General features: G+C 32.1%; 1 protein-coding gene across 3 annotated transcripts; it reads right to left on the reverse strand.

The window, feature by feature from the left end:
• On the reverse strand, nt 1-26,976 carry etv6 (ETS variant transcription factor 6). Of its 3 annotated transcripts, none has more exons than XM_073838226.1 (8): nt 26,585-26,976; nt 21,603-21,729; nt 8,924-9,088; nt 5,438-5,569; nt 2,033-2,596; nt 1,821-1,963; nt 543-643; nt 1-459 (listed from the first exon to the last, which is right to left on the reverse strand). In XM_073838226.1, the coding sequence occupies exons 1-8, from the start codon at nt 26,750-26,752 to the stop codon at nt 357-359; spliced, it is 1,503 nt and encodes a 500-aa protein (XP_073694327.1). In that variant the 5' UTR covers nt 26,753-26,976; the 3' UTR covers nt 1-356. The 3 variants fall into 3 exon arrangements, with proteins under 3 accessions (XP_073694327.1, XP_073694326.1, XP_073694328.1); XM_073838225.1 differs by having other exon boundaries at nt 21,603-21,732; XM_073838227.1 differs by lacking the exons at nt 21,603-21,729; nt 26,585-26,976 and adding an exon at nt 13,408-13,818.
• Between the last annotated feature and the right edge of the window lie 907 nt (nt 26,977-27,883).

Genomic DNA, 27,883 nt, shown 5'->3' on the forward strand with positions numbered 1-27,883 from the left:
TGTCACTCAGTAAAATTTATTGTAGAATTGAATCACATTTTCACCAGCATTCTAGTAATCCCACGTTTATACAAATCGCAACAGGTCTTCGTACAATATACTTACCAAAGAGAAAAAAAAAGCTGCACCAACAATTTCTAGATCTGATTTGAAAAAAGAGCATCATTTGTCGTTAAAATGATTGTCACCGTGAAGTTTGCTGAAGTATAAGACTAAAAAACAGCGAGTAGGATGGGCATTTGACAGACTGAGAGCAGTGCAGTGCAGATCCTCCGTGATCCGGAGGTCACACGGAGGTCAAAGGTCAGACGGACCGACCGAGGCATCTGCGGCTTTAGAAGTTCATGCTGTGGAGCTCAGCACTCCTCCTTCACGTAGATCTGATCGTCTGTGTCCGACTCCAGGTGCTCCAGACGATCCGTCTGCCCGCTCATGATCTCGTCCGGAGTCTTCATGAACCTGCGGCACACACAGACACACCTGTTAACGAGTCGTGACCTCTCGATTGACCTGTGTTTGTGAAAGCTATGTTCCTGACTGACCTGAACAGCAGTCTCTGTCCCGGCTCCTTCCTGATGATGTTGAGTTTGTAGTAGTGTCTCAGCGCCCGCGACATCTTCTCATACGTCATGTTGGTCCTGTTCTGTGTGAGAAACACATCACAACACTAATGTGAACACATGCCCACTCACAAACACTCATTTTAGCTCAGGAAACATTATAGTGGAGTAAAATTATATATATATATAAAAAAAAAAAAATAATAATCAATAAATCAATAAAATAACTTAAAAAATAAATAAATAAATAAAGTAAAACTTTAAGCTAGACAACATCTCTTTTTTAATTAGTTTAACTCAAAGTACTAAAGAACCTATTTAGATAAACTATAAAGAAATATATAACAAAAAAACTCAAACTGACAAAACTATCCAACAAAAGTTACACAATTACTAAATTACTAAATGATTAACTAAAATCTAAATGATTTTAATGTTTAAAAACATTGTATTACATTTTAATGTTTGGTTACGTTTTCAACACTTATTTTCATAAATTTTAATATTAAAACGTTTATTTACATTTTTGTTCATTCAATTTTTTTATTTTTTACATTTTTAATATTTAATTGTAAATATAATTACTTCTATATTTAATTAAAGATTTAGATTTGCAATATTAAACTGTTTTACTTAATTTAATAATTAATATACTATATTTGATTGTTTTGTTATTTTGTCATTAAACTTAATTTTAATTTATTTTACTTATTTCATTTTAAATGTACAGTAATGGCTTATTTTATTTAAATTTTGATACAGACTTTTTATTTGTATTATTTATTTTAAATATGTAATATTGAACTTTGTTTTATTTCAATTCTGTTATTTTATTTACTTTTTTATATGTAATAGTTAATATATATTATCTGAAATATTTGACTATTTACTTGTCATTTGTAATTCTGCTTTTCATTATTATGCAATCATTTTTATTATTAAATATTTTATTATATATTATTAAATTCATTCTTATGTTATTTTGTTTACTTTTTTATATTTCATTTAATAATTAATATGCTATTTTTAATATTTGACTGTTTTTAAACTTTTTTTGTTGTTTTAATATTTAATTATTTATTTGTAATTACGCTTTATTTTTTATTTATTTTCATGCTAATGATTTAATTTTATTTTTGATATTTAATTACATTTTTATTTGTATTTAAAAATTAAATTAATTACAAATTGTAATATAAAACTTTTTTGTTTTTAATTCACTGAGCAATGAATCCGGCAGGTTTTCTGAAAGTCTGGTACCTTATGGTTTCCCCAGAGGCGGGCCAGTCCATTAGGGTCCATAATGCGGAAGACTTTGGTATCGCGGTCCTCCCAGCGGATGTAGTTTTCGTAGCGACTGTCTGACAGCAGCTGATAGACGTAATCCCACAGGAGCCTGCAGTCTGAAACACGACACCACAATCACAAACCATCCATGACTGACCAATCAGCAGAGGGGGGCGGAGTCTCACCTGCAATGCGGCCTATGGGCGTGGCCTGCTCCTCAGGTGGAGAGACGGGCATGATGATGTGGTTGCGGTAGTGGCGCTCGTCCTGCAGGGGGAGCTGGAGAGGCGTCTGATGGGCCGCGAGGTTCAGGCCGTGCGAGGCGTAGTGGACGGCGTTGTGTTGTTTGCCCTCGCGCCCGTTTTCCTGAGGCGTGCCGCGGCCGTGCCTGAAGTCGCCCGGATTGGGCCCGCGGCCCGGACTCAGCAGCGGGTGCATGATGGCGCTGGGCATGAGCTGGATGACGCGCGGCGGCGCCGCCTCCTCCTGACACGGGCTGCCGGACCGCTGGGCGTCTCGAGGAAGCGCGCAGTGGCCGTTAGCCGTGGCCGGAGACACAGAAAGCGGGTACACGTCCTCCGGCAGGTGGTGGTTGCTGTCGGGCAGCTGCGAGGACGCCTGCTGGAGGTCCTCGGCCGAGCGCAGCGGCGCGGGCGGATGATGGGGCGACCGAGAGCGATGGCGCAGCTCGATGGTGGGCGGCTGCAGGGAATGACTGTCTGTGGCGCGGGGCGGCCGGCGTACCGTTTCTGACACACACAGAAAGAGTCAACATTAAAACACATTTTACATAAGGGTCAAAGACGAAAAAGGGTGTAATACTGCTTTAAATTGTTGTTTTCCCCCCCCCCAAAAAAAATTGCATTTTTGATTTGTTTATTCTGAGCGAAACATTTGTTCCCTAATTTACAGAAGCCACCCACTAAAATGTCATTCAGTGTCAATCCTGTCGGACATATTTACGACAAAAATCAATTTGTGACATATTAAAAGATGAATTACTTTCACCCCAAATACTAATTATTTGTAATTCTACATTTTAAAAATTGGCCACTGTCCTAGGTTTTGGTTTTGGTTTACTTCTTTAAAACACAAAATTTAATATGCTTCGTTATTCTTTTATACATTTTAATATGTGCAAGTCATAATAAACATGTTTGAATTTTGATATAAATATTGTTTCACTGAATGACAATGTAACCTTATTTCAGCATGTTATTCTCCAAAAACATGTTTGAAATCTTAAAAGTAGACACTTTACAGACATTTAATGTGCTTTCTATGGACATCACTTTTGTAAATTTCTTTTGATGTGGACATCTTAAGGTCTTTTTAGCTACTTAAAATAAACATTAACAAAGTTTACAGATAATGTACTCAACCTGTTGTCATCCAAGATGTTCATGACTTTCTTTCTTCAGTCATAAATAATTGTTTTTTGACGTAAACATTTCAGGATTTCTCTCCATATAGTGGACTTCTATGGTGCCCCTGAGTTTGAACTTTCAAAATGCAGCTTCAAAGAGCTCTAAATGATCCCAGCTGAGGAATAAGAGTCTTATCTAGTGAGACGATCTTTCATTTTCTAAAATAAATAAATAAATAAATGCATATACTTTTTAACCTCAAATGCTAGTGTTGTCTAGCTTTGCGTTTACTCTGTGTATTCTGGGTTCAAGGTATGTAAAAAAAAAACTCCCATCTCATTTTCTCCTACCACTTTTACAATTTACAAATTTATAAATTTAAATAAACAATAAAATATTAAAAATAATATATTAACTGTTAAATTACATATTGAAAATTTACTTAAATAATATTAGAATTAATTAAAAAAGTAAAACAAAGTTTAATATTACACATTTAAATTTAAAATTAAATATAAAAAATAATTATGTAAAAAAAGTAAATAATTAAAATATAAAAATGAATTACAAAGTTAGTAAAAATGTTATCAAACATTACAATTTTATGAAATGAAATGAAAAACTTAAATTAAAAAAAAAATCAATAATTAGGAATTGGTCATTTAAAAAAATAAATTCTGGAATAATCATGGAAATGACTAAAATGAGTATTTTGGTATCATTTATGTGCTATTATAAATGTTGTCAATATTTTGAATGAGCTTCTATTTTCATTTAGACTTTAGTTAAACTTTTAGTAATTTTGTTGCATGTTTTTGTCAGGTTTATTATTTTATCTAGCAAAACAATCGATCATTTTCTAAAAAAAAAAAAAAAAAAAAAAAAAATGTATGTACTTTTCAACCTCAAACACTCCAGTTCAAGACAGTTAGGGTATGTCAAAAAACTCCCATCTCATTTTTTACTTCAAGATCGGCCTACATCGCTTATTTACCTTTTTTTTTTTTTTTTGTAAAGGACGTTTGATCTTCTTTGCATGTTTACTTTTTAAACACTGGGTCGGTCCGTCTGCAGCGATGTAGGATGATTTTGAAGTTAGAGGAGAAAATGAGACGGGAGTTTTTAGACATACCCTAACTGCCTAGAACTTCTTGAGCAGAGCTAGAGAAGACGAGCATTTGAGATTTAAAAGTATATAAATTGTCAGTTTTTAAAGAAAATAACCGTTTGACTAGATAAGACCCTTATTCCTCGGCTGGGATCATTTAGAGTCATTTGAAGCTGCTTTTAAACTGCATTTTGGAAGTTCAAATTCACAGGCACCATAGAAGTCCACTATATGTGACCCTGGACCACAAAACCAGTCATAAGGTTAAATTTTACAAAACTGAGATGTATACATCATATGAAATCTCAATAAATAAGCTTTCTATTGATGTATGGTGTTGTTAGGATAGGACAATATTTGGCCGAGATACATCTATTTGAAAATCTGGAATCTAAGGGTGCAAAAAAATCAAAATACTGAGAAAATCACCTTTAAAGTTGTCCAAATTAAGTTCTTAACAATGCATATTACTAATCAAAAATTACATTTTGATATATTTATAGTAGGAATTTTGCAAAAAATCATCATGGAACATGATCTTTACTTAATTTCCTAATGATTTTTGGCATAAAAGAAAAATCAAAAATTTTGAACCATGCAATGTATTTTTGGCTATTGCTACAAATATACCCCAGCGACTTAAGACTGGTTTTGTGGTCCAAGGTCACATATGGAGAAGATTCCTGAAATGTTTTCCTTAAAAAAAATGGATGACAATTTTGGATGACAATGGCGTGAGTACATTATCCGTACATTTTTGTTCTGGAAGTGAACTAATCCTTTAAAATAAACATGTTCTTGCAGCAGTGGCCGCAGCTCACATCTGAACCACTAGAGGATCCCAGAGATCTTCAGAGTCTAGTGATGGTCTGAGATGAACGTGTGTTTAGAGGCGTCAGGTGACGCATGCGATCGTCTTTCAGGAAGTCTTCTCATATATTCCTGTTGTTTGTCTCTTGGTGCTCGTCAAACGGCTGTTTAACTACTGCAGCGCTTCCTCGTCCGACCGGTTTTTCTGTCAACATTCCAGACGGGCACTTCCTCCGGGATCGGCTCAAATCTGAGTGTTTTTTTCAGCCTAAACAGTCGCTCATGGAAGCAGGAGAGCAGCTCACCTTCGAGTTTGTGCGTCTGCAGCGGCGCGTCGTTCAGCGAGTGGAAGGAGCCGATGGGAAAGTACGGCGATGAGAGCGAGTGAGGCTTCCTCTGCTTCAGAATGTGCTGCAGGAGCTCGTACAGAACATCACCTGTCAATCAACAGCACAAACACTCATGTTATCAACACTTCACTCACTAATGCATGAGCATTAATGGACATGCATGAGGCTGGCGCATGTCTGTGCAATGCACAAAACAAAATAAAGACAATATGATATTTAACTGAATTAATAGGTTGCAAAACCTAAATAATTTTGATAAAAAATAAAATGAATTATACTAATGAATATAATAAATAAATAAAATGCATAAAAAATTTTATATAATATGGGCAAACCAAGTGACTGGGTTAAATGTTTTTAACTCATCTATTGTTTGAAAATTACTACATGGCCGTCTTAAAATGAACCCAGAATAGGTTGTATATGAAAACCCTGGAGTCTTAAGTAGCACAGGTATATTTGTAGCAATAGCCAACAACACATAGTATATATTATCTATTTTTCTTTTATGCCAAAAGTCATTAGGATATTGAATAAAGATCATGAGGATATTTTGTAAATTTCCTACCTTAAATCATAGAAGTTTCACTTTGAGGGCAATTTTCAAGATTTCAGATTTTCGAATAGTTGTATCTTAGACAAATACTGTCCTATTCTAACAAACCAAACATTAATGATAAACTTATTTATTTACGATGTATACATCTTTGAATGTTTATTCAAATTTGTAATTAAACTTTATTCAAATTTATTTTAATTTAAATCATTCTAATGGTATTTTATTTAAATTTTAATATTTGATTATTTCAAATTGTAATTAAACTTTAATTTATTCTAATGATATTTTATTTAATTGTTAGTATTTTTTTTAACTTCATTTAAAAATGTTTTAATTAATTTGAATGTTTTTTATTTTACTTTTAATATTTAATTTAATAGTTATTTTTATTATTTTATTTTTAATTATTTATTTTCATTTACACTACTTAATTGTATTTCAATTTTAATGTTTCGTTTAATTTATGTTTTTATTATTTACTTTACTGTTGTAATATTAAACTTTGTTTTATCTGAATTATTTTATTTTAATTTTATTTAATAGTTAATATATTATTTTTAATATTTGAAAATTTATTTAAATTTGTCATTACATTTTAATTTAATTTATTTTACTTGTTTTGCTTTCATTTACCCTATTGCTTTAATTTTATTTGAATTTTGATATTTAGATTGCAGATTTTCAAATAGTTGTATCTCTGCCAAATATTGTCCTATTCTAACAAACCATACATCAATGGAAAGCTTATTTGTCCATATTATTAAATATGTCAACCTATTAAGAGTTAATTTTAAGCAAGAAATACAGTATGTTTTAACCAATAGTTGAGTTACATAAAACTACCCAGAATGTTGGGTTAAACATTTAGCCCAGCCGCTTGGTCAAAACAACCCAATCAACCCAAACAAAAGGAATTAAAATGTGTCAAATCAATGAATAAAATAGAGTAAATAAATAAAACTAAATTAATAAAAAATAAAAGGAATAAAATAAAAATAAGAACAAAAATAAAATATTGACTTTTTGTCATTGTGCAATCACAGACAGAAGTTTGATGCATTATAAAAACAGACACACAAACATGAGACGCACTATAAATCATCTGGGGGAAGTCGTCCGTCTTTATGTTGTCTCATGAAAATTATGCATCCTATTTTAAAGAGCTTCCTGAAAGAACTTCAAGGAAATGATTCTCAGAAAGGAAGTTCGCACACACACAATCAAACATGCACACACATGTTTTAACGTCTCAGTTCTCAGTTTCTGGTCAGTTTGCTCACAGGAGGGAAATTCCTGGTTCGAGCAGGTGACGGTTGTGGCTCGATTACGCACCAGCACTTCCTTATCGGCCGTTTACCCAACTTTCAACTTCCTCTAGTGACAGTGAGCACAGAAACGGCCCTGTTTCATTCCAGATTAAACACTTTTACCCACAATCCATCACTCTGTGACTCTCATGCGCGGCTCTGTGTTTGTAAAACAACGACAGTAAAAACACCATTCATTCCTTCATTCTCTTCATTCAGAAAAACTCATAAAGTGTTCAGGACAGAGAGTCTATAATTAGATATTAGTATAATATTTATATTATTAGAAATGATAATAATGATTACGATAAAAACGGACAAAAATGACAAAAGCACATTAAAACTAAGAATTAAAAATGGGCGTCATTTTAAAATATTAATAAAAATTATAATTGTATTTAATTAGAAATAACGCTAAAATTTAAAAAAAGGAAAAACCTACGTTATTATTAAAAATTGTAATATTTTAGTATATATATTTTCCAATAAAGTTATATTTATATTTTCCAATAAAGACAATGAAATTACTAAAAATGCAAAAATTAAAAGTAAAAGATAAAAGCCAAATTAAATATGAATTTTAAAAATGATAATAATAATATTTTTATTTAATTATTTAATTATTTTTTAATTTTAATGAAATGACTAAAAAAATGCATAAAATTAAAAGTAAAAAATAAAAGCCAGCTTAAATATGAAAAAAATATATATATAAATATAAAAAATATAGATTTTTTTAATAATAATATAAAGGTACAAAGCAGACAATGAAATTACTAAAATGATAAGTAAACAATAAAAGCCAGTTTAAATGTTAATTTAAAAATTAATAAAATAAATGAATAATAATATCATTTTTAATATTTATTTATTTATTATATTTTTTCTTCAATTAAATGACTAAAAATATTTAAAGCCAGTTTAAATATTAATAAAAAAATAATATAAATATTTTAAAAAATTGATTTTTTTTTCAATAATAATAAAAAGGCTAAAATGCAAAGTAAAAAATAAAAGCCAGTTTAAATATTAATATATTAAATAGCAATAATAATAATAATAATATAGGAATAATAATGTAATTAATATTTAAACTGGCTTTTATATATATAATTATTATTAATATTTTTCCATATTATTATTATTATTATTTATTATTCATAGATATATATTTTTTCAATAATAATAAAAATAAAAAAGCAGACAATGAAATGACTAAAAATGCAAAACATTAAAAAAGTTCAAATATTCATAAAATAATAATGATAATAATATAATTTTTTTTCATATTTAAACTGGCTTTTATTTTTTTACTTTAAATTTTTGCACACACACATTTCAAATCAGAGTTTATAAAGTAAAGTAGTGAAGATTTGGGAATGGGTAAAATGAATGAAAAAATACTTCTGGAACATGACAAAACACTGAAAAAGTGGGCGGTGCCGATGCACTCAGTTTAAAACAATGAACCAATCAGGTGACTCCAGGGGCGGAGCAAGCAGCAGCAGTTTGTGAGTGACAGCAGCAGTGAAGTGTGTGTGTGTGTGTGTGTGTGTGTGTGTGTGTGTGTGTCACCTGAGTGAGGAGAGCGGTATCTGAAGTCCTCTTTGGTGAGCAGCAGCAGGGCTTTCCCGTTCATCTGGAAGCTGGCGCTGGATATGGGCCGCAGGGCGAACTCTCTCTCAGCCCACCGCAGCCACTGACACACATCCTCACGGCTCCAGAACACCGGCTGCATCCCTGCACACGCATACAGACACGCGTTACACAGTCCGCCTCATATGAGCAAATACACTCACTTCCATCCACATCTCAGCACTAAGAGATATCAGAGATGTGTTTGGGCTTCAGCGTGGGAAAAACACACAAACATCTGCACGACTGCGTCTGCCAAAAGCTTCCCATCAGCCCCTGTGCTGGATCTGCTCCACTGATGGGAATATAGCCGCACTCCTGTTTGTAAATGTGTGTGTGTTTATACCGCTAACCAAATCGATTACAACGTCTTTATCAACCGTAATAACACAAAACATCAATATTGGATGGAAAAGCAAACTTAGCTGCCAAGGAAACATTTCTAAATCTTGTTTAAGTTGAAGCACTAAAACTACTAACTGGAAATAAAAACTAAAACCTTCCTAAACAGTCATATCTAGAAACACAAATACACACACTGCCAGTTTAAAAGTTGGGATTAGTAAGATTTTTAATGTTTTTAAAACAAAAAGTCTCTTATGCTCATCAAAGTTCCATTTATTTGATTAAAAATACAGAGAAAAAAAGTAATATTATAAAATATTATCGCAATTCAAAACAACATTTTTTTATTTTAATATGCTTTAAATTATAATTTATTTCTGTGATGCAAAGCTGAATTTTTTTTTATCAGCAATTATTCTAGTTACTTTTATTATCAATGTTGAAAACAGTTAAAAAATTCCAACCTGTGATACATTTTTCAGGATTCTTCGATAAATAAAAAGTTAAAAGGAGTAGCATTTATTCAAAATAGAAATATTTTCTAACAATATAAGACTTTACTATCACTTTGTTTCAATTTAACACATCCTGAATAGAAGTATTCATTTCTTTCATTAAAAGAAAGAAAGAAAAAATGTACTGACCCCAAACTTTAAACAAGGTGTTTATTTTTACAAGCATCTCCTATTTTAAATAAATGCTGCCCTTTTTAATGTTTTATTTATCAAAGAATCCTCAAAAAAAGCATCACAGTTTCCAAACAAATATTAAGCAGCGCAACTGTTTTCATGTAAATGATTATATTGTTTGAAAAGATTTCTATTTCAAATAAATTGCTATTCTTTTGAACTTTCTATTCATCTGTGAATCATGAAAAATAAATGTATCACAGTTTTCACCGTGATACAAAAAATTGTGCAGCACAACTGTTTTCAACATCGATAATAATCAGAAATATTTCTTGAGCAGGAAATCAGCATTAGAATGATTTCTGACTGGAGTAATAATGCTGAAAATTCAGCTTTGACTCTCAGAAATATATTACAGTTTAACAGATATTCACATAGAAAACAGCTCTTTTAAATTCTAAAAATATATCAGATTTTTACAGAATTTCTGATCACATAAATGCAGCCTTGGTAAACAGATGAAACATTAAAAATCATACTGATCCCAAACTTTTGAATGGCAGTGCTGGTGTTTGTTATCAGCAGTAACGCATGTTTCCTCATACGAGCTTTTATTATCTTCATAACGCCACATGTGATGAGCAAACAAAACATTTACTACAGTATGTGCAACTCTTCATCTCAAAGGTTCAAACAGCATCACACACACATCAGAAGAGCAACCATGCAAACCACTTTTTGTACCAGATATATGTTTTCCCGTCTCTGTTCAGTTCTGAATGGTTTTATCCTCTTTCTAAAGCTGAAAACAGCTTTACATCAGACTCACACACCCTCAACCTGTCTGACACGATCCTGAACCACTGCCTTCCGCAACAAAACACACACTCATGCTTTCTTTGTGGTTCGTGTCGGCACACGTCACACTCCACATCATCACCTCCGGAGTTTCAGTTACATCCCATAATAGTGGATTAGTGGATATGAACTCACTCAAACTCATTTAAGGTTTGGCTTCATCTGTTACAACAACATTGTTTACAAAAAAAATTCAATAATTAAATGAAAAAATTAATTTAAATTTTTTTTTTTTAGAATATGTACAGTGCCTTGTGAAATACATAAAATTACTTTTTTCCCACATCAGTCTACACTCCCTACTCCATAATGGCAAAGCAAAAAATTGGTTTTTAACATTTGTGCAAATTTATTAAAAGTAAAAAACGTAAGTATTCATACCCTTTTCTGGGACACTGTAAATGTATCTCAGGAGCATTCATATTGCTTCTAGATGTTCCTACACTTGGAGTGGAGTTAAACTGTGGCAAATTGATTTGAATGAGTCTGATTTAGAAAGACACACACCTCTCAGAAAAGGTCTAACAGCTGAAAATGCAGATCAGAGCAAAAACCAAGATAACTGCCTGTAGAGCTCAGTGACAGACTTGCGTTAAGGCGATGATCTAGAGAAGAGTTCAGAAACAAATCTGCTGCATTGAAGGTTGACAGAAGCATTCTCCATAATGGAAGACGACTGGAACAACTAGGACTCTAGAAAATGTCCAAGCTGACAGAGATGGAGAGGTGAAAAGGTGAGGCAAAGAATGGCAGATAATTGCCAAATGCAGATGTGCAAAGATGCTCACATCAGACCCAAAAACACTTGAGGCTGTAAAGCTGCTTCAACTATGGACTGAGTTAAGGGGATGAATACTTATGCAATCTACTTACTTCAGTGTTTGATTTTTAATGCATCTGTAAAATTAGCAAATCAGGTTTTTGCTTTGTCATTATTATGGAGTATGGAGTGTAAACTGATGTGGGGGAAAAACTCATTTAAAGCAGTTTAACATAATGCTGCAACAAAATGTGAAAAAATGAATTTAAAATCATTTAAAATATTTATTTGATTTATTTATTATTGTTATAGTAATCCATGACCCATCTAGACAGAATAAACCTGTGCATGTCTGCAGCATGAGGTCAAAGGTCATGTGACGTTCACAGAAGCTCGTTTAGATCCGCCGTGCGTCTCAGCATCTGCTCCCACAGAGACTGTTACCCCTGACAATGCCAACTTGACTTCCCACAACGCACCCTGACAGGAAGTCAAGTGCACACACACACTCACACACACACACACACACACACACACACACACACACACACACACACACACACACACACACACACACACACACACACACACACACACACACACAGAGGAAGTTAGGAAGAGCTGCGTTGCTCTGCAGTGATGCTGAGGACTATAAACAGCAGCAGAAGAGGAACAGATGAACATTACGGTCAATATGAAATCAAAGCTCAAATGATCTACACTGATATTATTCCACAGAAATCAATGCTGACCTTTCTTTCATTGGAACATAAAATTCAATTCATCTTTGTCACTGTATATATATATATATATATATATATATATATATATATATATAAATATAAAATAATATAAAATAAGTTAATTATATATTATTTAACGTATATTTAATATATATTTATTTTTTGTAATTATAAAAATACATACAATATAATATAACTTTATATGTATTATGTTTTATTAATTGTTTTTCATTATTTATATGCATTTAAATAAAAATCTAAATTAATATAAAATAAAACAAAATAAACATTAATATAATACAATTAGAATAACTGTAATTGAATCTATACATTTTACATTTACTAATTTTATTTGTATTATTTATTTATGCATATGCATAAGTTAATATAATTATTTGACTTTTTACATTTTATATTAGTTATTAACTTATTATTTATATACATTTAAATAAAAATCTAAATTAATAGAAAATAAAACTAAATAAATGTTAATATAATGCAATTATAATACAATTTTATTTAATATATACATTTTACATTTGACTAATTATTTTATTTGTATTATTTATGTTTACGCATTAGCATAAGTTAATATAATTATTTGACTTTTTACATTTGATATTAATTATTGTATTATTTACTTATTATTAATATACATTATTTACATTTTAAAACAAAATACAATAAATGTGTATTTGCAGCATTAGCCAAAAATACATTGTATGGGTGCCAAAAATCATTGGGATATTAAGATCTTCCAGATTCAGATATTTTGTAATATTTCCTACTGTAAAACTCAAAACTTATTTTTGATTATAGTATGCATTGCTAAGAAATTTGCACAACTTTAAAGGCGATTTTCCCAATATTTAGTGTTTTTTACACCCTCAGATTGCAGATTTCCAAATAGTTGTATCTCAGCCAAATATCGTCCTATCCTAACAAACCACACATCAATGGAAAGCTTTATTCAGCTTTCAGATGATGTACAAGTCTCAAAAAATGACCCTTATGACTGGTTTTGTGGTCCAGTGTCACAATTCTAAAATATATACGCATTTCAATAAATACCAATATATGTCGCTTCACCTGTGAAGTCACTTTGGTCTTCATCTGACATCATCAATCGCTCTGATTGATCTGGAGACACTTTCAGCATCACATCAGCTCATTCTGGAGAAAACCTGAAGTCCTTCGCCGCCAATAAATCCAGTCAATCTCAGAAAACAGCGGCTCACGTTACACTCTTTCACAACCACCTTTAATCATTAAACCGGAGCAGGAAACACACCAATGAGGAAACAGAAATCCCAGCAGCTCGTCTTACATGTCAAACACACTCCGACCGATCGCTCGCCGTTGTGTGTTCGATTCCCACAGAAGGGAAGAGGGAAACCTGTCGAACGAACACATCTGCTGAACGTGACGAGAGCCGGCGGCCGTCAGGAGCGGGACACCAGCAGACGGTTGGGAACAGGAAGAGACGCCGCGCTCGCTCGCGGCCGCTGGCACCGGAGAACAGTTTCCCTTTCAGAGCCCAGCAGAAAAAACACGGCCTGCAGGAAGTGCTGTCTGCCCACACAGGAAATTCCTCAGGATGAGAGCGGCTTCCAGCGCAGGAAATTTCCCCACTGAAAGAGCATGTGTGTGTGCTTAAGTAAACACACTCTCTCTCAAACACACACACACACACACACACACACACACACACACACACACACACACACACACACACACACACACACACACACACACACACACACACACACACACACAATCTGGATGCTGTTCAGGAGCGTTTAGAGGACGTTACAAACCCAACGGTCAAACACTGATGCTCAAAGACTCATGACACTGAAAAATGAAAAATGTGCTTTTCTTACTTAGATTTTTTTGTCTTGTTTCCAGACAAAATATCTCAAAATTCTTAAACCAAGAAAGGATTTTATAGACGAGTGCAAATGAAGTGAGTTTTTGCTTGAAACAAGCAAAATAATCTGCCAATGGGGTAAGAAAAATAATGTTATTTCAAACAGAAAACAAGATTATATTTCTTACCCCATTGGCAGATTATTTTGCTTGTTTCAAGCAAAAACACTTAATTTTGACATGTTTTTACTGAAAACAAGACGATCATTTTTACTCAACCAGAAAATCCTTTTTGATTTAAGAATTTTTAGATATTTTGTCTGGAAACAAGACAAAAAATCTAAGTAAGAAAAGCATTTTTTTGCAATGCATTTATATCCACAGATGATTGCTCTTTCTGTGTGTGTATATGTGTGTGTGTGTGTGTGTGTCCTTAGCAAGGCTTATTTTACTTAGTATTTTTGTCTTGTTTCTAGTCAAAATATCTAAGAATTCTTAAATTAAGATGAATTTACTGATTCAGGTCAGGAGTGTTAGCACACTGCAAAAAATGCTTTTCTTACTTAGATGTTTTCTTGTTTCCAGCCAAAATATCTAACAATTCTTAAATCAAGAAGGATTTTCTAGACGGGTAAAAAACAAAACAAAAACAAGCCAAAATTGAGTGCATTTTTGCTTGAAACAAGCTAAATAATCTGCAAATGGGGTAAGACAAATTATCTTGTTTTCTGTTTGAAATAAGATTTTTTTTCTTACCCCATTGGCAGATTATTTAGCTTGTTCTAAGCAAAAACTCACTACATTTTGGCTTGTTTTTTTCTGAAAACAAGACAATAATTTTTACTCGTCTAGAAAATCCTTCTTGGTTTAAGAATTGCAAGATATTTTGACTGGAAACTGTTGAAAAAGTTAAAAAAGCACATGTGAAGTTTGAGGCAGATCGGACATTGAATTTTGCTTATTTAGTAAATGCATCTTAATTTAAGAATTCTTAGATATTTTGACTAAAAGCAAGACAAAAATACTAAGTAAGATAAGCCTTTTTTGCAGTGCAGCTAGATTTAGACCATCGGAGTGAGGACAATTTAGTAAAGTAAGGACAGTTTGATTGATCTTCACTTTTTGAGACTCTTTAAAGACCTGTTTGAGGGTCAAGACTTAGTTTTATTAGGATTGGGTTATAATTGTGTAAAGGTTAGGTTTAGGGTAAGAAGCTAGAGACTGCATTATGTATGTCCTCACAAAGATAGCTATACAGAGTTACATCTTATATTTCAGCACAAAAGTCACTAGGGAACAAATCTATTTTGCACGGAGAAAATTAAGGGTGTTTGCAGCACTAGCAATCATTTTTTGCAGTGATGCTTTATGACTAAAAACACATTTTAATGCTCATCAATTAGAAATGAAAATCATGCATGAATGCATTAATGGTTGAATGAATAAATTAATTAAAAAAAAACACTGAAGTCTCCATTCTTACTACGTTCTTAAAATGCTAAATTTATTTATTTATTTGCATTTAAATTTAATATACTGATAAATGCATACTTAAAAAAATAAAAAATAAATAAAATAAAATGCATTTATTAATTTAATATAATTATTTCATAATTATATTAATGTATTGTTTTAATTAAAAATATCGATATAATTATTATAAATACACAGTAAGTAAATAAATTAATTAATATTTAGTAGTATGTTAAATATTTAAAAAACATTAACATCTATATTAAACAAAATAAATATGTAGCATTTATATTTTTGAAAAAAAAAAGACAAAATAGAAAACAAAATTTCCTTAAAAAACATATAAATATAAATATAAATATATATATATATATATATAATTTTTTTTAAAAAGTAATATATTTTTTTTATTAAAAAAGAATTATAAAATTTTAAAAACAATTACTTAATTAAAATACCGTTCATAATTTTTTATGTGAGTTCTGTGAATTTTAAAAATATTTATTAGTATTTTAAATATTAAAAAAACATTCAAATATATATTAAACAAAATAAATATGTAGCATTTATATTTTTGAAAAAAAAAAGACAAAATAGAAAACAAAATTTCCTTAAAAAAAAACATATAAATAAATAAATAAATTAATAAATAAATTAATTAATAATTAAAAAAAAAAAAATATATATATATATATATATAGTTTTTTAAAAAAGTAATATATATTTGTTTTATTAAAAAAGAATTATAAAATTTTAAAAATAATTACTAAAAATTGTTACTTTGTTGTAAATTATGAGCTTATTCAGTCTCTCATTGGTCAGCGATTCGCTGCTGGTTTTACTGGTCGTGTCTGAACAGAGTTTGTTTCTCTCCATCCCATCATCTTACACACACACACACACACACACACACACACACACACACACACACACACACACACACACACATCAGTTTTCCAGTATGTTTGCACAATGAAGCAACAGTTAAGCAGATGCAGGAACAGACCAATCACGTGCCAGCATACTAATGTCAACAATGACATCATCCGAACATCAAAGCTTCCATCAGCGCAAGTCGTAACAAGCTTTCATGAGTGTGTTGGACTGTGGGTCGTGAAGGGTTAACAGAGAGACAAGCTCATCTCACACACACACACACACACACACACACACACACACACACACACACACACACACACACACACACACACACACACACACACACACACACACACACACAAGCTTCCTCTACAGGAAACCAAGGAGAAGCATTTCTGCCCACTCCTCAATTTCCTTCTTCTTTCTCTGCTTTTTTTTTCTCTATCTTCCTTCCTTCCCCCGGACAAATTCATCATGAATGTGAGACTGATGGCGGTTTGTTCTCGAGTCTCAGACTGCACACACACACACACACACACACACACACACACACACACACACACACACACACACACACACACACACACACATTCTGGACTGAGGCAATAACATGATTACACACACACACACCCATCCATCCATCCATCTCTCCATCCCGCTGAACGAGTCCTGCTGGAAAACAGGAGATTCGATCACTGTCAGGAAAACAGAGCCGCCTCCAGCCAAGAGCTTCTCGGAAGTTCTTGTCATTTTCCCTTTCTCTCCCTTTCTCTCTCTCTCTCTTGTGTCTCATCTTGTGTCTCTCTCTCTCTAGCTCTCTCTCTCTCTCTCTTCAGTCTAATGCAGGTAAGAGAGTTTTAGTGCAGAAGCAAACGCTCTGTACATCCATCAAGCCATCAGAGATTTACCAACATTACTACATCTCCAGCACTTTCTGCAAACCAAAAATCTAAATCAAAGCCCATTTCATAAGTGCATAAAGAATGACTAACATGAAGTTGCAGCGAGACAAGAATGAAAAACTCTAAATTCTAAATCATTTGCTATGAACTGATTTGAAACTGCAAAAAAATATATTTTAAATATATTCAAAAAAGTATCATTTTAAAAACTCAAAGAAAAACAATAAATGTACAATTGTTACAATAATAATAATAGTTAATATTATAGAATATAATATTATTGACATATAATTAATAAATAATTATAAATGCAAATAAATTTATAATGCATATTTAATTTTTTTTAACAGATTTAAAGAATTCTTTAAGGATACATTTTTAGTAATATCAGTAAATATCATGTCTAGTTGTTTACCTTATAGAGGCTAATGAATATTAATATTTTAGAATGAATGTCTAGTTATTTACCTGTAAAGGCTAATGAAGATTAATTTATGAGCATTAATGTCTAGTTATTTACTTATATAGGTTAATAAATATTAATATTTTAGAATTAATATCTAGTTATTTACTTATAGACGCTTATGAATATTAATTTATGAGCATTAATATCTAGTTATTTACTTATAGACGCTTATGAATATTAATTTATGAGCATTAATATCTAGTTATTTACTTATATAGGCTAATAAATATTAATATTTTAGAATTAATATCTAGTTATTTACTTATAGACGCTTATGAATATTAATTTATGAGCATTAATATCTAGTTATTTACTTATAGACGCTTATGAATATTAATTTATGAGCATTAATATCTAGTTGTTTACTTATATAGGCTAATAAATATTAATATTTTAGAATTAATATCTAGTTATTTACTTATAGACACTTATTAATATTAATTTATGAGCATTAATATCTAGTTATTTACTTATAGACGCTTATGAATATTAATTTATGAGCATTAATATCTAGTTATTTACTTATAGACGCGTATGAATATTAATTTATGAGCATTAATATCTAGTTATTTACTTATATAGGCTAATAAATATTAATATTTTAGAATTAATATCTAGTTATTTACTTATAGACGCTTATGAATATTAATTTATGAGCATTAATATCTAGTTATTTACTTATATAGGCTAATAAATATTAATATTTTAGAATTAATATCTAGTTATTTACTTATATAGGCTAATAAATATTAATATTTTAGAATTAATATCTAGTTATTTACTTATAGACGTTTATGAATATTAATTTATGAGCATTAATATCTAGTTATTTACTTATAGACGCTTATGAATATTAATTTATGAGCATTAATATCTAGTTATTTACTTATAGACGCTTATGAATATTAATTTATGAGCATTAATATCTAGTTATTTACTTATAGACGCTTATGAATATTAATTTATGAGCATTAATATCTAGTTATTTACTTATAGACGCTTATGAATATTAATTTATGAGCATTAATGTCTAGTTATTTACCTAAACTTTTATTATTTTAAAATATTTTAGTAGAAATTCTATGAATGCACTTAAATACAAAATCAGAATTGAATTGTATTGAATCAAATCATTCTGAATTTGAAAAAAATGGAATAATCAGGATTTCAAAATTTATTTATTTTTTACAGATTTAAAGAATTTTAAATAATAATAATTTTGCAATAATATTGTGTAAAGTAATTATAAAATATTGTTATAAAAGTATATTTATATTAAATTTATCTAATATACATTTATATTAATATATCATATAAATTAAATATTTGATTAATTCAATATTGTTACATCGATCTAAAAAAAAAGCCAGGATCGTGCACCAGACTCATCCAGATAAACGTGGATCACAGGGATTCAGTAGACAGGAAGTGGAAATCAAATCAAAAGCTGGCTCAATAAGTAACTTCCTGAATGAAGTGCACTGGATGAGGATGGAGAGCAGTGTCAAACACACGCTTAAATATTGATCGGATCTTGTTAGCTGGAGCGCGTCCAACTCCACCCTGATCCGAGCGGGACGCGTCCAGACCTGCCGCTCCGCCACACGCACACATTCACTCACAAAGGGTTGTGTTTGTCTGTGCGACTACACAATGTAGCCTATAAAAAATTACTATACACATATCTCAATATGGCCGTAAAATAACAACAAAATAAAGTTGATTGCTATTAAAATTAGAGGTTGGTTATGCAAAATTTGTCCGGAAAAAAATAATAATGATGTTAAGATTTTAACAATGTTAAGACGTTTTACAAAAATTTACAAAAGTGATTTTACGTCTATAGAAAGCATATTAAATATAGGTAAAGTGTCTACTTTTAAGGTTTCAAATACGTTTTTGTAGAGTAAAATATCAACATTTGGTTGAAATAATGTTACATTGTCATTTAGTGTAACACAATATTAATGTAAAAAAAAACATGCTTATTCTGACTTGTAAACATTAAAATATATAAAAGAATAAGGGAGCATATTCCATTTTATTGTGTTTTAAATTAATTTCTTACTGACAAACTGGAAAATCCTACAAAACTTAGGATAGTAGCAAATTTAAAAAAATGTAGAATTTCAACTAATTAGTATTTGGGGTGAAAGTAATTTGTCTTTTAATATGTGATAAATTGATTTTTGTTGTAAATATTCCTAACAAGATTGACACTGAATGACATTTTAGTGGGTGGCTTCTGTAAAGTAGAGAAAAATGTTTAATATTTATTATTTGCTCAGAAAAACAATGAAATAAATGCAATTAAATTAAAGAGAAAACTTTTTAATATTTTTTGGGGAAAAACAGCCACAATTTAAAGCAGTATTGCACTTATTGTTTTTATGCCTAATCCTTTTTTCGTCTTTGACCCATATATAATTAAATAAATATCCAATGTAATAATTACTCCTAAAACTCCTAAAATAATATTTAAAATAAAATACATTTAACTATGTATATATGTGGGTCAAAGATGAAAAAGGGTTTAAGCATAAAATCAATAAGTGTAATACTGTTTTAAATTGTTCTAAAAAATATTCAAAAGTTTTCTGTTTAATATAATTGCATTTTTATTTTTGTCTTTCTGAGCAAAAAATAAACATCCTGCATTTTCCCCTAATTTACAGAAGACACCCACTAAAATGTCATTCGGTGTAACAATCTTATCAGGCATACTTGCGACATATTAAACGAAGAAAATTGTCACTATCCTAGGTTTTGCCCATTTGTCAGTAAGAATGTTTTACTCATTTAAAACACAATACAAGTTATTATTATTCTATTATATAGTTTAATCTTTACAAGTCAGAATGAGCATATTGCTTGAATTTTTACATAAATATTCTTACACTGAATAACAATGTAACATTATTTCAACCAAAGGACATTTTATTCTCCAAAAACCTATTAATTTACACTTTACTTACATTTAATGTGCTTTCTATGAACATAAAATCACTTTTGTACATTTCTTTTGACACAAACATGACATCACAAAGATGGTTTGTAAGTAGCTATACCAATATGTTTAGTTTTAAATAAAAATAATTGTTTTATATTTATAGTTTAAAGCTATTAATGAGACCATGTGATCATATTATTGATTATTTCAACCAAATTCTGACATTTTATTCTCCAACAATGTATTTGAAACCTTTGTTGAAACGTTTGCACATTTCTTTTGACGCAGACATCTTAGCAGCTTTGACCCATGTATGCATTTATCAATTTTTTCATCTATATTTGATTAAATCACAGTCTTTGTCATGTAAAAATGGCACAGAGTCATATCCTGCTGGTTGTTTTTAATGTTGATTAACTGAGGCGGTCTAGAGCTGTCTCAGCTTGAGTGTGTTCAGTGACGTCAAACTCAACCAGCGCCTGTAAACGTCAGAACAAAAGCATCTGTGTGTGTGTGTGTGTGTGTGTGTGTGTGTGTGTGTGTGTGTGTGTGTGTGTGTGTGTGTGTGTGTGTGTGTGTGTGTGTGTGTGAGAGAGGGAGAGAGTCTCAGGTTGTTGTATGAAGCATGTAGGTGTGTGTGTTTGTGTTAGTAATTATTTCTGGGTGAGTTTGGTCTGTGTGTGTGTGTGTGTGTGTGTGTGTGTGTGTGTGTGTGTGTGTGTGTGTGTGTGTGTGTGTCACTCACGCAGGTGTGCAGGCAGTCTGGTCGGTTCCTCTTCTGTCCTGGCATTAGCTGAAGAGGGCGGGACATGGCCGGGAGAGGAAGTGGAATTTGGCAACGGGCTCGCGGACGGGCTGAAAGCACTCCTCTCCTGCTGAACACACACACACACACACACACACACACACACACACATGTTGTGTTTACATGTTTTATGGGGACATTCCATAGGCGTAATGGTTTTCATACAAACCGTATTTTCTATCGCCCTACACCTAAACCTAGCCCTCACAGGAGATTGTGCACACTTTTACTTCCTCAAAAAAACTAATTGTGCATGATTTATAAGCCTGTTTCCTCATGGGGACCTGAGAAATGTCCCCACAAGGTCAAAATCTACTGGTATTCCTATCCTTGTGGGGACAATTGGTCCCTATAACGTGATGAATACCAGGTACACACACACACACACACACACACACACACACACACACACACACACACACACACACACACTTGAACACTCACCAGATCAACAAACACGAGCAAACAGTGGCATAAAGTCATAAAGTCCTAAACTTCCTTCAGAGTTGTTTTGCTCAGAAGGAACGCGGAGAGACAAGTGAAGCTGCTCACTAACGCTCGCTGACCCCAAGGACAGGTCAGGGGTCACGCAGAGGTCATGCAGACGCGTCAGTGCTTAAACTCACTGTCTGACTAACATTATCCACCTCCTTTTTAACGGAAAAGCGGGAATTCGAGTGTTCTGGTGTCATTCGCCTCCAGTGACAAAAACAAATTGATATTGAAAACTGGTATTATTATCATCTGATCATATTTCCATTGACTGTTTACTGCATTCTTCTAGTTATTCACCTATATAGGCTAATGAATATTCATTTTGAGCATTGAAATTTAGTTATTTATCTATAGATGCAAATTAATATTACTTTTTGAGAATTAATATCTAGTTATTTACCTATAGAGGCTAATGAATATTCATTTTTGAACATTAATATCTAGTTATTTACCTATAGAGGCTAATGAATATTCATTTTTGAGCATTAATATTTAGTTATTTACCTATAGAGGCTAATGAATATTCAGAGGCTAATAGAGGCTAATGAATATTCATTTTTTTTGCATTAATATCTAGTTATTTACCTATAGAGGCTAATGAATATAATTTTGTTGCATTCATATCTAGTTATTGAGCTATAGAGGCTAATGAATATTCATTTGTGAGCATTAATATCTAGTTATTTACCTATAGAGGCTAATGAATATTCATTTTTGTGCATTAATATTTAGTTATTTACCAATAGAGGCTAATGAATATTCATTTTTGAGCATTAATATCTAGTTATTTACCTATAGAGGCTAATGAATATTCATTTGTGTGCATTAATATCTAGTTATTTACCTATAGAGGCTAATGAATATTCATTTTTGAGCATTAATATTTAGTTATTTACTTATAGAAGCTAATGAATATTCATTTTTGAGCATTAATATCTAGTTATTTACCTATAGAGGCTAATGAATATTCATTTTTGTGCATTAATATCTAGTTATTTACCTATAGAGGCTAATGAATATTCATTTTTGAGCATTAATATTTAGTTATTTACCTATAGAGGCTAATGAATATAATTTTGTTGCATTCATATCTAGTTATTGAGCTATAGAGGCTAATAAATATTAATTTTGGAAAATTAATATCTAGTTATTTACCTATAGAGGCTAAAAGTATTAAGTTCTGAACATTAATATGTAGTTATTTACCTGTAGAGGCTAATGAACATTAGTATTTTAGCACTAATGTTTAATTATTTACTAATAGAGGCTAATGAATATTAAGTTTGGAACATTAATATGTAGTCGTTTACCTATAGAGGCTTATGAATATAATTTTTTTAGCATTAATATCTAGTTTTTCACCTATAGAGGCTAATGAATATTCATTTTTGAGAATTAATATCTAGTTATTTACCTATAGAGGCTAATGAATATAATTTTGTTGCATTCATATCTAGTTATTTACCTATAGAGGCTAATGAATATTCATTTTGAGAATACATATCTAGTTATTTACCTATAGAGGCTAATGAATATTCATTTTGGAAAATTAATATCTAGTTATTTACCAATAGAGGCTAATGAATATTCATTTTGTTGCATTCATATCTAGTTATTGAGCTATAGAGGCTAATAAATATTAATTTTGGAAAATTAATATCTAGTTATTTACCTATAGAGGCTAAAAATATTAAGTTCTGAACATTAATATGTAGTTATTTACCTGTAGAGGCTAATGAACATTAGTATTTTAGCACTAATGTTTAATTATTTACTAATAGAGGCTAATGAATATTAAGTTTGGAACATTAATATGTAGTCATTTACCTATAGAGGCTTATGAATATAATTTTTTTAGCATTAATATCTAGTTTTTCACCTATAGAGGTAAGTGAATTTTCATTTACTGGCATTAATTTCTAGTAATTTCCCTATAGAGTCTCACAGTAAACAGCTTACTTCTATATTCCACAGTAATGTGAATGTGAGTTATATGAGTGTTGATGATGCTCTGAGATCATGGACCTCAAACACATCTGAATGTTGTTGAGCTGCTGTGATTTCCCGTCTGTCAATCACTGCTGATTTCCTGTCCAGTTTCCTGCTGACTTTCTCTCTGTCCATATAGGGCGACTGTGGCATTTGCTCTGAGAACTGAAATTTCCAGGGTAAAAGCGAGAGCCGGGAAGCACAGAGCGATTCTCTGGAAACTTCCTCAAACGCTGCCCGGCTCTCAAAGACACCACCGGCGTTCAGCAGCCTGTGCAAATGAAAGCATGCAAAATCAAACGCGACAAGACCGCAGCTCTACCGGCTCATTTGAATGCGGCTGCATTGAACAAAGCCGCTCGACCCAAGAAAGGATGTTTCTACAACTGTCAGAAAGCTCACGGCGGTCGCAGGGACACCTGGAGATGGAGGGCCAAACATGCAAATCACAAACCCATCATGTTTGCATTAAAAACGCTCAGTATTATTAATTGTAAGCATCAATAAGAGCAGCAATGACAGGCTGAAAAAACTGAATCTCATCATGGAAAAACATTGATTTTAACGACATAGCCTCTCGTTAGACAATTACGCTCTAACAAAAGCATTTTCACAACACATATTATTGCAAAAAAGTTTTTTTTTTATTATGAGAAAACGTTGTTTTAAATAAGAAAATATTGTTTCAATTGCACATTATCTCACTATTATGATAATGATTAGGTGCAAATGCAGTTTAACGAAAACTATGTCAACACATTATCTCATTATTATGATGAAATTATGAGAAAATATATTGTTTTAACATCACTTTATCTCTTATCATGAAAAAACATTTTTAATGAAAATATTTCTTCTCGTTGTTATGAGAAAATGTTGTTTTAATGAAATATACATTGTTTTAATGACACAATATCTCACTATTACAAAAAACATAATTTTTCACAACATAAAACCTCATTACGAGAAAATCCCATTTTATCTCAACACATTAGCTTGTTATTACGAACAACAGCATATTGTTATTATGAGAAAATGCTGTTTTAACAAGAATATTCAGCGTTTTAACGACACATTATCTCTTATTATAAAAAAATTATATCTCATTATTACAAAAAAGTGTTGTTTTACCAAGAAAATATAACTTTAAGGACATTATCTTGCTATTACAAAATTTTGCTATATTATAAAAAAATTATTTAACGACACAACCTCGTTATCGCAAGAAAATTACGTTTTAATTAAAAGTATTTAAAAAACACCTCTTAGTATTGTGAAAAAGCATTGTTTTTATGGGTTATTACGAGAAAGTGTTGTTTTAATATTAAAATATAGTTTTAACGAAACTATTGCGAAAAAATATTGTTTTAACAACGTAAAACCTTGTTTCAGTAAGGTTTTACGTTGTTAAAAACAATATTTAACGAGAAAATTATCTCAATAAATGATCTCTTTATTACGAACAACATAGTGTTTTGTTATGAGAAAAAGCTATTTTAAAGAGAAAATACTTGTTTTTATTGAAACACTCCCTCAGTATTTATAGTAAAAAGTATATTTATTTGTTCGTTTTTAACGTTTTAATAAAATCTCCTGTTATTATTAGAAAATATATTGCTTAAATGATGTCTAATAATATAATAACACAATACATCCAAGAGTAACGAATTATCCCAAAATAAACACTGTGGGCGGGACTTAGTTCTAAGATGTGGGCGTGACACTCAAACTATACAGGGGCGGAGCTTAAGAGCACTAAATGATTGGAGAAGTCCTGACTACATCAGCAGTGAGTAGACAGAAGTTTCACTGGAAGACTCTGTGACTACATTGCGATTAAACGCCACAAATTCCAAACTATTTAAAAGAAAAAAGCACGAAAAGACCTAAACGTGCATTTCATAACAGGTTGGCAGTGCCAAGGTCCTTCAGGACCATAAAGGTTGTGATCGCTCACTATTAAGATGCCATAAGGAAACGGCAATTGCAGTGCGGTCAAAGAGCAGCGCTGATAACAACTGTGTTTCCAGCGCAAAGTCTGTGTTTCCGCGAGCCTGTTACTAAATAACCAATGCAAACTAATGTTATTGTTAGAGCTGCTGCTGCTGCTGCTTCCAGACCAGGTTAAAGTCCTCGAGCTGCTGTCCAGCTGCGCCATGTGCAGTCAAACTCATTCTCAAAGTCGTTTGTGAACTTTTCCCACTGCTGGCTCGAGCTCAGTGAACGCACGAACCGTTCCCAGTCACGTTCGGCGCAAATGAAGTCATGAGAGCCCGTTCACAAGCGAGAGACTCACGCACGCACGCGCGCACGCATCGATCCCGATCCCCGATCGATCGATCGCAGCAACAGATGATCAGTGTCAAATGCGCGTGACAGCGACCCGCATCCCACCTTCCGCGTTCCCGTTCGAGACAAGAAAGAAAAGGCAGAATTACCTTAATAATGAGCTGCGAGGGGGAATCGGACATGTCTCGTTGAAATTCAGGAAGTTCTTCTGTTTCCACTTTCCTCTCCCTTGTTCTTCCGCGAAATAAAGCCGCAAATGCGCCTGGATAATAATGTTCCCCTCGCGACGCGCAGGCGATTCTAACGCGCTCGCGCATCCATTGGCCTCGCCCCGCGCCGAATACTTCAACTTCTCCGTGTTCTTGTTTGTAAACGCGCAAACAGGCGCTACATTGCGGCAGCGCGATGGTTAACACCTTCCTGGAAGCGTCGCTCGCAGGAGCGCAACGCAGCGCGCAGCCTCATTGATCCGGACGCTTCGCGGCGAAATGACGTGAATTCCAGGCAGAGCGCGGCGCCTTAAAGGGAAACGCGACGCAGGAAATCAACGCTCGTGCTCGGCGCTGTGGGTGTCTGCGTTCGTCACTCACGGAGCGGCGGCCTTTTTGAACGGACACCGGATCAGCGCGACGCTCTAGCGCGACGCTTCTGCGACGCCGAGTGAAATCCGCCGCGCTGATCCAGAATCAGCTCAACACGGCAACTGGGAATGGAACTTGTGTTTGCACGACGCTTTCACAATGTTCAAAACATCCAGTCAAATATAAAACATGCACCGAGAAATGCGTTTATTCCCCCACAAACGTTGAATAATCAATAATAGGATCACGTGGTCTCATTAAACTATTAATATAAAACTATTATTTTTATTTAAAACTAAACATATTGGTATAGCTACTTGCCAACCATCTATGTTATGTCATGTTTATGTCAAAAGAAATTTACAAAAGTGATTTTATGTTCACAGTAAATGTAAGTATGTGTAAAGTAATAGGTTTTTGGAGAATAAAATGTCTTTTGGTTGATATAATGTTAGATTGTCATTCAGTGTAACACAATATTTGTGTAAAAATTCAAACAACATGCTTATTCAGACTTTTATATTTATAAATATATAAAAACAAAAGGGAGCATATTCCATTTTATTGTGCTTTAAATGAGTAAAACATTCTTAGTGACAAATAGGCAAAACCTAGGATAGTGGCAAATTTTAGAAATGTGGATTTACAACTAATTAGTATTTGGGGTGAAAGTAATTTGTCTTTTAATATGTCATAAATTGATTTTTGTTGTAAATATTCCTGACAAGATTGACACTGAATGACATTTTAGTGGGTGGCTTCTGTAAAGTAGAGACATTTTTTGATATTTATTATTTGGTCAGAAAAACAATTAATTAAATGCAATTGAATTAAAAAGAAAACATTGTAATATTTTTTTGGGAAAAA

The sequence above is a fragment of the Garra rufa genome, chromosome 4 (genome assembly GCF_049309525.1).
Source record: "Garra rufa chromosome 4, GarRuf1.0, whole genome shotgun sequence".
Taxonomy (NCBI): Eukaryota; Metazoa; Chordata; class Actinopteri; order Cypriniformes; family Cyprinidae; genus Garra; species Garra rufa.